The sequence below is a fragment of the Phalaenopsis equestris genome, unplaced genomic scaffold (genome assembly GCF_001263595.1).
Source record: "Phalaenopsis equestris unplaced genomic scaffold, ASM126359v1 Scaffold000105, whole genome shotgun sequence".
NCBI classification, from domain to species: domain Eukaryota; kingdom Viridiplantae; phylum Streptophyta; class Magnoliopsida; order Asparagales; family Orchidaceae; genus Phalaenopsis; species Phalaenopsis equestris.
Genome location: NW_018164547.1, coordinates 697,171 through 708,531, shown reverse-complemented (window position 1 = coordinate 708,531; position 11,361 = coordinate 697,171). Strand labels below are relative to the sequence as shown.

General features: G+C 34.8%; 1 protein-coding gene across 1 annotated transcript in view; it reads right to left on the bottom strand.

Annotated features, from left to right (window-relative positions):
- LOC110020612 overlaps positions 1–11,361 on the bottom strand; it is a 28,290-nt gene that overhangs the window by 2,151 nt on the left and 14,778 nt on the right. Inside the window, exon 6 of the mRNA XM_020718767.1 lies at positions 4,715–5,091. Within this exon, the coding sequence (XP_020574426.1) occupies positions 4,715–5,091 (377 nt within the window). The remainder of the gene's footprint in view (positions 1–4,714; positions 5,092–11,361) is intronic.

The window sequence follows — 11,361 nt, the reverse complement described above, 5'->3', positions numbered from 1 at the left end:
CTGTGCCCGTCTCTTCAGAAAATAAAAAACGCGTTTCTCCATAAGTCATCCGAACGCAGGAACCAAACAGTGCCGCGGCGTTTTCAAAACGCCGCCCGCACTTATAAGCTGCCCCAAACAGACCCTAAGCTTTAGGGTGTGTTTGGGACAGATTTTTGTGTGCTTTGTTTTTCAGACCGATTCTAATTGGGAAACTGTTTTCTTGCTGCTTCTAGAGATTTCTGTAATAGAAAGGTATTTTTTTTAATACGAGTTGTTAAAATGTGGTGGTTGTTGGTAAGCTTCGATTTGACTTTTTAAAAATAAAATAAATTTATAATAGCCACCGCAGCTATTTGAAAACCATTTTTTTTCTTTACAGCTACCCCAAACAGCTTTTTAAAAAACAGTTTATTTTGAGGCTTTATGCATGCAACATGAAAAAGGAATAGATTTTCTCTAGTATCTTATGGTAAATATATATATTGATTGATATAATGCTCATTTTTTTAAGCCTTGCAAATATACCAATTGAACTTATTTGTCTTTGTTTTAAATCAGCTTGCTTTAAGGAAAGGCAGGTGCCATACTTCTATGATGTGTTGGGTATTATATGTTTTTGCCCGCTTTATGGAAGGCACAGGCAAAAATCTGCTTTCAGAAGCAGTTGGTCCCATAGAAAAAAAATTTTCAGCATTCAGGCAGCAATTTTCTACAGCATGGACAAAATATTGCGTTCGCACGTCCAGACAGTCAACCACAGCACACTGCATCACCCATCAATGAGATGTATGACGATGTGGAGCCCTCTGGTTGTCCGTCCGAACGTACGGTGTTCGGACGCAATATTTTCTAACATAAATGACAGTCTAAACAAACAAAGCCTTGGTAAAAACTTTTTACTATTTACAAGTCAACCTTAAGAGTACTTGAAAAATACTTTGGACAAACGATTTGAAATAACGAAGTTTAAAATAAGGAAAAAGGGTAAAAGGTAAAGAGTTTATCAAGAGTTCCATGCTTATATATAAGGAGACAATCACTGGCAAAAATTTTTAAGTTGCTCGCTTGATTAAGGTGTTGATCAATTTTCTAAAAACCATAGACCCCTATTTATAATTACAAAGCGATGTTGATTACCCATAAAACTTGATAGAAAGCAAATTAATCGTTTCATGACTCAAATCATACCAATCAGATAAAAATAACACAAGCCATAGAATAGAGAAGGCCAATCATAAAAACCACACAAAGTAGGTGGGGATCGCAAAGGAGTTAATAAAAGCCGTCGGATAGACGAGGTTGTGAAGCAAAAAGCCACAAGAGGTGGCTATCATCAAAAAGTTGCATCAGGAAGAAGTTACTAAAGGGGGAAGCTTTGGAAAAAGCACTCTTCACTTCAAGCCTCAGAGAAAAAAATTCAATTCTGACAAATAATTTAGTCAAATTTTATCCAAGAGGTCTAGGCATTGCTCCTAGATTTTTAACAAAATACCCATGTATGTCCCTTTACAACTAAAGGTTCCTCTAATTTTCATCATCATTCATTAGTTAACATGATTTCATCTCCACTAATAGCTCTAGGTAAAATATTAATATATTTGTTCAAAATCTATATAGTCTGTTGCATGAATAGAGAACAGAAAAAGAAACATAAAAATAAAAACATTGGCTTATAGTTCATATCAAAAAACCAAATCAAATAAACTAAAAGCTGGACTAATGCCAAAATTTTCCAAGATGTTTTTAGCTTGAAAATATTCATTTTAACTTGTTACATGACCCTATATGATCCAGTTTCTTCTTATAGCTAATTTGCTAATTTGTTACATGACCCTACATGATCCAATTTCTTCTTAAAGCCGAAAGAAAGACAAAGCCAACCTTATACAAAGCCAACCTTATAAAAAAACAGAAACTCCCCAAAAACTGCCACCCTACCAGATCTAGAGGAGAAAGTGAATTTCTTCCATCGGGAAGTTTTTAGTGACGAAGAACTAGTAGCCCGAGGATTTGATAAAGAATATCATAGGGGATGCCATGATCTTGAAATAAAGGTAGATATACAGTTTTTTACGGTTGTATGAATCTAGATGAATTTATTGAGTAGCTCCAAATAGTGAAATGAGTCTTTAAATATAAGTTCCACCTAAGAGAAGGATAAAGCTGGCAGTCGTAATGCTCGGGAAGAATGCTTCCTTATGGTGAAAATTTTTAAAGCAACTATGTAAGCGTAAGGTAAAAAGTAAAATCACTACTCGATCTAAGATATAACAAGAAATACAGCACAAATACCTACCAACAAATTACAAATGGAATATGTTCTTGAGGCTTTACCACTTAGAAGAATGATATCTCAGTAGTTAAGTAAATTATTGAGTTCGAGCGGCTTATGTTGATGTGTGAGTTGTTGAAGCCTAAGGAGAATATCATAGCTAATTATCTTGGGAGATTAAGACCATCCATTAGCAATCTGACATAGTTACAGCCATATTGAATATTACAGGATGTCCAGGCCTTAGACCTGAAGGTGAAAAAACAACATAGCAGTATCAGGTCTACACTACCTTCAAATAAGGTTCAGCCGCATAATCAGATAGCAAAAGCACATCTAGTGGAGCATCACAACCGACCCCACCAGAGAGAAACAATTTCATAGTGGAGAAAGGTAGAGCACAACAGCACTCCTAACTCCATCACAGCCAACAAGTACTTCACGTGCCACGGCTTTGGGCACATTACGTTTGACTGTCCAAAAAGAAGACTGATATCTTTCACTGAGTAAGGTGCAATGGAGGGCGCTGGAAGCGAAAACCTAAAGGAGAAAAATGGAAGGGAGTACCGACTGCCCACAGATGAGGGAGATATGCTAATGATCCGATGGGTCCATCAAACTAGCTTGCAAGAGAGCAACACGAGCACCGCCACAACACATTTTATACTTATTTTACCGTGAAGGAAAAAGTGTTCAACCTGATTATAGATGGAGCTAATTGTGAAAATGTGGCATATATGCAACAGATGGATAAATTGGGTCTCACTACTCAGAAGCATTCTCAGTCATATTTCCTAAATTGGTTAAAGAAGAGTAAGACCAGTGTTCACAGAAGATTTCTCGTGGAGTTAACTATTAAAGATAAGTTCCATGAGCAAGTTTGGTGTGTCATTGTATCTATGAAAATGTGTCACATCTTCTTAGGTCATCCTTGACAGTACGATTGGTGCACATATCATGGAGGCTCAAACACAAGTAGTCTTTCACTAGATACGAAAAGCCTATTGTACACTTGCCTTGGAAGAGTTTTAAATGTTTGAGGATGTGGTACCACAAATTATCTTTTTATAGTTCAAAAGAGAAGCATTTGCACGACTAAAATTTGAGGTCCCAGAACGCAGTAAGTTCGGCGAACAAATACCAGTCACAGGGCAGCCACATTAAGTGTTATTTAGCATGTCCCCACTTTAGATAGAGATGAGAAGTTTTAAAACTATTTATGTAAGGCCCTGAATAAATCAGGTACTAAATTTCAATTCCATTTCGTGACACATTCATGAACAGATGGTCAAATAGGAGTGGTGAACTGCTACTTCGAGAATCTGTACAAGCATTTTATGAGAAAAAATATCAGACGGTGAGATTCAGGTATTTCCAAAGAAGAAGTAACTTCTCCTACCTGGGGAAAATGGTGCGGGCATCGTGCATGGTTCTGCAGTATCATGAAATCCTGTCGAACGCAAAATTGTGATTATTTCGACAACCGTGGGGGGTGGCCCAAGAAATCGTCTTTTAATTATTTTCTATTTTTACAACAAGTTTCCTTCTAGTTTTCTTTTCTTTATGATTCTTTCTTATTTCTCTAGTTTCTACTTAGGTTATTTTCGCAAGGGAGCTTTATATTGGTTGTATTGTGATTTTGGATTTTTCAATTTTACTGATTTTATGAATAGAGAGATTTTTCTTCAGTTTTATGCTCTTCGGAGCGTTGTATCCACTTCATTTTACAGGTGGTGTATATGTATATTTCTTAGGAACAGGTAGTGGTATCTCCTCGTTGCCCGTATCTCGTCATTTCTCCGTCTAACTTGCTGATTTCAACCACAAAAGTCGCAAACGACATCGAACCTAATGTCCAACAGAAGATTTATTCCTGCAATCCCTTCCAAAAATTGTCGACCACACATTAAACGTCCCTCACTATTCCACAATCACCTACCGGTGAAATACGCTTCCCAAATACCTCCTAAGAGCCAAAGACCAATATTAGTAAACGTAGGCGAATATAGAAATATCTGGTTCTGTTATAGAAGTACAAAAATTAACAGATGTTTCAAATAGGGGATCCTACTAGTGCATGTGTATTCAGACTCCTATTAACACGGAACTCCATGAACATGCTTGTGTCAAAGGCATCTTAGGTCGGTGCGGTTGGGCCCATCACTTTGCTGTCATGTATCATGGCTTCTAGGCAGAGCCATGTTTCCATGAAATAGCTATGCACATTTACAGGTGCTTTGTTTGGTAACTTCAAATCAAGTCAATCTTCATAGTAGTACAACAAAAAAAGATTGTTAACAATCGAACCAGGAAATGAAGGAAATATGAGAACAGTATTTCAAATAGCTATGTACATGAACTCAAGGAAAAGACAATGAAAACTCTAGTCAAACAAATCGTAAGGAGCATTTTCAATTAAATCTAGTATGACAGAAGTTTTAATAACATAGAAAAACTCACTTGAATAGAAAACTGCAGTTTCGTATCCCAGTACAAGGAAAAAATTGGAGGCCTTTGTTTCCCAATGGACAACACACAAGCTCCTGGGTGTATAATAGATGGGACACCAGAGATAATTGCCACATACTTTTCAGGAAACCGGTCTTTTGGAGGAAGAACTCCCAAGAACAGAGGATTCTTGCTTGATTGGGCGCCAGAGTAGGATGTTGGGTCAACATGTAACATCCATTTGGGATGCTCCAAAAAAGCACAGAATAGGTATAACAACAAGTACGAGTCACTTGGAACATCGGTGGTCCATTTTTCGACTGTTTTGTCAAAGCCAGCCCCATGTCCAATATAATCAAAATTCTTCAAGCATGAACCTTCGGCGAGCTCTGCAAGTGATGGAAAACGCACAAAATAAATTAATAATTTATGCTAAACCACTAGTGTCTAGTCGTACAATTAGATATGCTTCTTTTTTATCAATTGATGAAAAACTAATTTTGAATGCAGCACATAGCATCCTTGTCCTATATCAGTGGTATCATTTAGTTTCCTTAGGCGCTTCTTATTGTGCGTTAATGCTCTTTTTTTTCATTTTCTTATTTTTTTCCAAGTTCTAGCACATCATAAAACATGTAGTTATTATAGTTTTTTTCCCATTAGTTTATTAGTCACTTTATTCATCTATGGCAAACATGATCGAGATCCCTTGAGAATTTTGTGGCATATTGTATTATCTATGAAATAATATTCCCAAAAATGTCATTCCTTTTGAACTTGATTTCGCTTGTCACTTTTACATTCACTTTTCAATTCTAGTTGTTCACATCCTACATGTTACTCTATACTTTAGTCGTTGCACCCACCAAAAAATTTGTCATTTTAAGTCCAATGCATATATAAGATGTTGATTTTTATCAACTCAATGAGCTCTAAGAGTTTATAATCGAAACTTATTCAAATTTAGCATTCTCAATCACCAAAAATATTAAATCTGCAAAGGCATCCAATTAATATATTGTGAGTTAAACAATTTAGTGACTTCAAAATGACTACTGAGATCTCCTATCATACACAAGGAAATTGATATGGAAAGAATATCACATGTTAGGGGTGTTTGGCTGCAACTAGGATTTAAGTTAAATAGAATTTAATAAATTCAGTAAATCCAGATTTATCAAATCCAGAAGATGTTAAAACCAAAATAGTTTCTGGTTCAGTTAATATTAAATATGTTCGACATGTTTGGCATAAATCCTTTTGAAGTATTTCTTCCTAAGCTAAATTCGTTAAATCCATCAAATGATTGGATTTAGTAAATCCCAATTTACGTCACAAATTAGATGGAAAAAAATGAAAACTGGATTTAATGGGGCACCAGATTTGTCTAACCTATTTTTCCTATTTGGCAAGACTTACGTTAAATATATACATAAATCATGTTAAAAACTTGCTACCAAATATTATTTTTATGTGAAAGAACGGATTAAATCACACGTGCAACTTGAGAGATAAATACCTAAACAACTATTATCAAGGGTAGAAATCCTAGGGACCAAATAAGGCCCAACCTAACCCCTCATTGGTATGGATGAAAAATTTGTCGTTACTTATTAGCCCCTTCAGCCCCAATCAACTGTTCCAAATCATCTACCTCATCTCATGCCTCCCTTTAGAACGTAATAAAGTCATGTTGATCCACCAACAATTTCCTTGAGTTCGATGAGGGTTGAGGCCCTATATCATTAAACAAGCAATATGATCAACCTACTATACACATCAATACAATGATAGAATATTGAGCAAAATTATATAAAAATAAAGAATAAACATACCAAATATCACAATCACAAGACAAATATTTATTAGATGATATTCACATAAGTCAAGATGTTCATATCTCAAATATTCCACTAATTCTTAAAAGAATAGTACATCAAATACATCCGACACACAAAAAATAAATGTATAGATACTAATTTTCTTATATCAAAAATTGAGAGGAAACAAAATTAAGTGTTGTGAAAATAAGGGTTGAATGTAAAGAAGTTATTGCAATTATATTCTTTCCTTATCAATTGCAAGAGTTTTTTCTTCTCTTCTCTCATATATTGCAAGTACTTCTCTCTCTCTCTCTCTCCCTCCCTCCCTCTTCTTCCCATTTGCTTTTTGTTTATAAATGAATCAACACACTGTAGCCCTCCCCTTATATAGTGCTTGGAGTTAATAGGTAGCAAGTTTAATTTTATTAGAAAAAATGACAAGTTATCATAATATAAATACAAGTAGATCATTGTAGGTGATAATGTATAGAAGGTAAGCAAATAGTAGTAGATAAGGTAACTAGGAGAGTTAGTTAAGAAATGTTCTCTTCATATTTTAATAGTCTCCCATTAGAAAATAAAATTTCTAATGTATAACTTAGCGATCAATGTCTAAATACCTCTCTATATGGCACCTCTATGTCATTATTAATGAAGATTCAATGAAGTTTTGCAAAACCTCAAATTTTTGCCATTTTTGTAAAGCATATTTGTGGGATCTTTTTGCTCTAAATTTAGCAAGCTTTAAAATATCATCTTCAAGAAAGTTGTGTATGAAGTGATAGTTTAATTGTATGTGCTTCATTTGAGAGTGGAAGACGACATTCTTTACTAATTAAATGTCACTTTAACTGCCACAAAATAGCTAAATATTATTTTTGATCAGTTTAATTCTTTTTAAAAGTCATTTAGCTAAAATAACATGGTTGGCTTCGAGAACAGCAAGGTTTCATCTTGTCTTGAGAATGCAACTATTTTTTATAACTGTTACACTCAATTGAGGAGCATGCCACCTAAGAAGTAGATGTACCCGGTAGCACTTCGCATATCTAGGTTTCCTCTCAGATCTACGTCAACATATCTAGCCATTTTGAACTTAATGAGTGATTAATTGTACATTTCAGGTTGCATGGGATCCACTTTACAACTTCCTAATATTCCTTTCTTGAATTTAATATACACTGACTGACAACTACCACTTCATCTGCAATGTCTACTCTCATACAAAATACATAAAAAACTTACTAATGTATACTAATGTATAAGGGAATTTATCCATATAGTTTTTTTTCTTCAACTACATTTAATATATGTTCTGTTTAGATTCTAGAGTTACTAATTAGTAGCATGCCACTATTTTTTTTCTTTAATTCTATTGAACCTATGCAATATTTTTTTAATGTATGAAGAATGTGATAAGTTTAAAACACAGGAAGTTTTGTCATGATCCACTCTCGTTCCAAGAATCTTAGTTCTACATGTCAAATTTCTTTGACAGTTATTTTTTCAAACCATTGATTTTCTTGATATTGGATTAGCCCATATAATCACTATGTTACACCCCATAAAAGCAAGATGATAAAATCATTTACAGTTTGTTTTACACAGCAATAGTTATCAACATTACATATATGAAATCAATGGTAAATTAATGGAATTAGTTGATATTATGATTCATAGAAAGATTAATATCTTATGTATTTAAGAAACTAAATGATGGAGAAAAAAGGCAAAGAAGATTGATAACTTAGGTTTTAAACTTTGGTATTCTTATAAGAGTCGCACTAGAAATGATATAGGTATTGTTGACCTCATTTTTTATGAGGTCAGACTCTTTCTCCTTAGAGCCTAGGATCTAGTCATAGGATTTTCCTAATGATTATCTTAGAAGACTGGAAATGAGACTTACACATTTAGAAACTCAAATCACCTCTTGTTCTTTTGGGAGGCCTCACATAGATGGTTTCAAGCCATCCCCATTTGACTGAGTGGCTAGGAGCACAAGCTATCACCATTTGATTGAGTGGCTAGGGGAACAAGCTATTAGTATTGGGTTGAATGGCTAGAACCAACGGTTGGAGGCCCAAAAAGAGCTCCCATAGAATCAAAAGGCCTAAGGAAATCCTTTCATGGCTTGTCCATGCACACATTCACACATTAGATACGCATAAACATCACAATTCACACATTCGACGCACATCAACATTGTGATCCACGTCACTAACACTTACATACATTGCACCGTTAATTAAAACTAAAATCAATTGTCAAAATAATCGACCACGAACTCAAATTTAAATAAAACCAAATTTGACGCATTTTCGACCCGATCATCATCGATGAGCCTGCCGGACAACCTCGGATGATTAAACGGGCTTGCCCCGAAAGTCCAGAACGTTGATTTTACCTAGAAAGGACATCAAATTTGCTATGGTTCCGAGCACGAATAAATCCCACGCAAATCGATTCACATGAATTAAAAAAAAATCATTGTTTAAGCTCACAAACACTCCTAAACCCTAACACTCATTCGGCCTCCCTCTTCCTCACGCAAGACAAGCCACACTCGACAAGCCCCGTGCGACCAAAAAAAAAAAAAACCCATCGCCTCTGCCTGCTCCTCCCAATCCCGCCTCCTTCCTCGTAACCAGAGCCTGCTCCCCTCTCTCGAGCGACCAAACGTCTGCTCGATTCCGCCTGCTGACTTCCTCTTTGGTTCGACCGAACTTTCCCTCTTCCCCCTCCTTGTCGGCTCACCTATCCCTCTCTGCACCAAACTCCCTCTCGGCACCGCAACCGCTCGCTTTTCCCTCTTCTCTCTTTTCTCCAAACCCTAGCCGAGCCTATCTTCCCCTCTTTCATTCATCAAGCTTTTGGAAGTGAGATTTCTTTCTCCTCTTCTCTTCATTTATTTGATCTATGGATTTTTTTAAATACTTTTATTTTCTATGTTTGATACAATGCTAATAATTTTCTGTTAAGTTTGCAATGATCTAAAAGAAAGTTCTGCAGAGATTTCTCTGATGGATTTATGAGATTTTTTGTATTTCATGGTTGTTTGTATCTTTATTAGGAGATTTGTTTCTTTCTTTACCTTACATCACTTATAATTTTCATATATTAAAGATGGTTTTGCTGAAAAATAGAGTGATTCGTGATTATTTGTTGGTTTGATATTTAGTTGTTCATAATGCTCGCTAAGGTGAATGAAATATAAGGAAACTTTCAGCATCATATATCACACAGAAATCTTGTAAATCTTGGATCTTTTTAGTTTCAATAATTGGGTGCTTCAGTTATTCTAAAATTTATATTTTCTTCCTTGGAAATAAAGATTTGAAACATGTATTTACTCCAAATAATGCTTATGTTGGGCTGAAATTTTGCATGATTTATTTAGAATCTTTTGGAGTCATGTGAGGTTGGTTTTAAAAAAGGCTTATCGTGAATCTTATTGCTTATTATTTCATCATCATTTGTAATTGAGATGTAATCCAAATGCTAGTGTAATCCTCGGGAATCAGAAAAGAATTGCTAATCATGAAATGTGTACGTGTATACTATATTTTGTTAAGTCTTCTTCTATTGAAATGAAGGGATCAGCTCATGCACCTTGTTTGAATATGCTTGGTGTGTTATTTGAAGAATCATAAGAAGGAACATGCAAGTCTTACAAAGTTAAGTGTTGCCCAGATGAGAATGATTAGGTGGATGTGTGGCTTTACACTTAGAGACAATATATGAAATGATTATATCCGTGATAGGGTTGGTGTAGCTCCAGTGACAGACAAAATTAGAGAAAGTCGTCTTAGATGGTTTGGTCACATTAAACGTCGGTCATCTGATGATCCGATTAGGAGAGTAGATGTTTTAGATTTGACCTATGTTAAGAAAGGCAGAGATAGACTTAGGAAGACTTGGGCTTATTGTAAAAAAAATTATCTTAATTGATTAGAACTGAATGAAAATATGACACTAAATAGAACGCAATGGAGAAAAAATATTCATGTAGCCGACTCCACGTAGTGGGATTATGGCTATGTTGTTGTAGTTTTTACAATAATATCCTCAAGTTAAACTATATATGTTTTCCTTTAAATCATTATGAAGAACATTCTTATCATTTATATTCCCTAGATGCAAGCCTTTTGTAGCTACAATATTTAAACCCAATCGCACAAATGTTAATTTAACCATAAAAAAGAAATTTCAACGAAATCAATATATTCCGTCAATCGGAAGGTTTTCATTATTAGATCAAATACCTTTCGTAGTTATTCTATTCCTCATAAGTTTTATAAATCAATTTATTTTGTAAAACTTTTTTCCTTAAGTAGTTTAGCTAAATCGATTTATTTGCAAAACTTTTTTCTTTAGGTAGCTTAGCTAACTCTAAGTTTATTTTTAGAGAAAAGGAATAAAATGGTGCCCTTTAGTACTTGAAGAAGGCCAAAATAATCACATAGTGTGTAAATGGCTCATTTAGTCCCCAAATTATTTAAATGGAAACCAAATGATCCTCAAGAAGAACTGTCCCCATTTAAAAAGATAGGTAACTGTTTTAGCCCCTATTTAAATAGTCTAGAGACAAAACTAACATTTTCATGGTGTTGTACCATCTTGGCCCCATACAAATAGTGGAGGGATTACTTTGTTTTTTTCACATTATTTTCGTAAAACAGATATATTTCTTCTTTCATTATTAGCTCCCACCTAGATGAATCTTTAACTTGTAGGGTTTCTTCATAAATAATCAGTGTTATCTACATCAGTAAGTAACAAAATAATATAGGAAAAGAACACAATTAATAAGCTTTAAAGACTTTGTGATCGCTT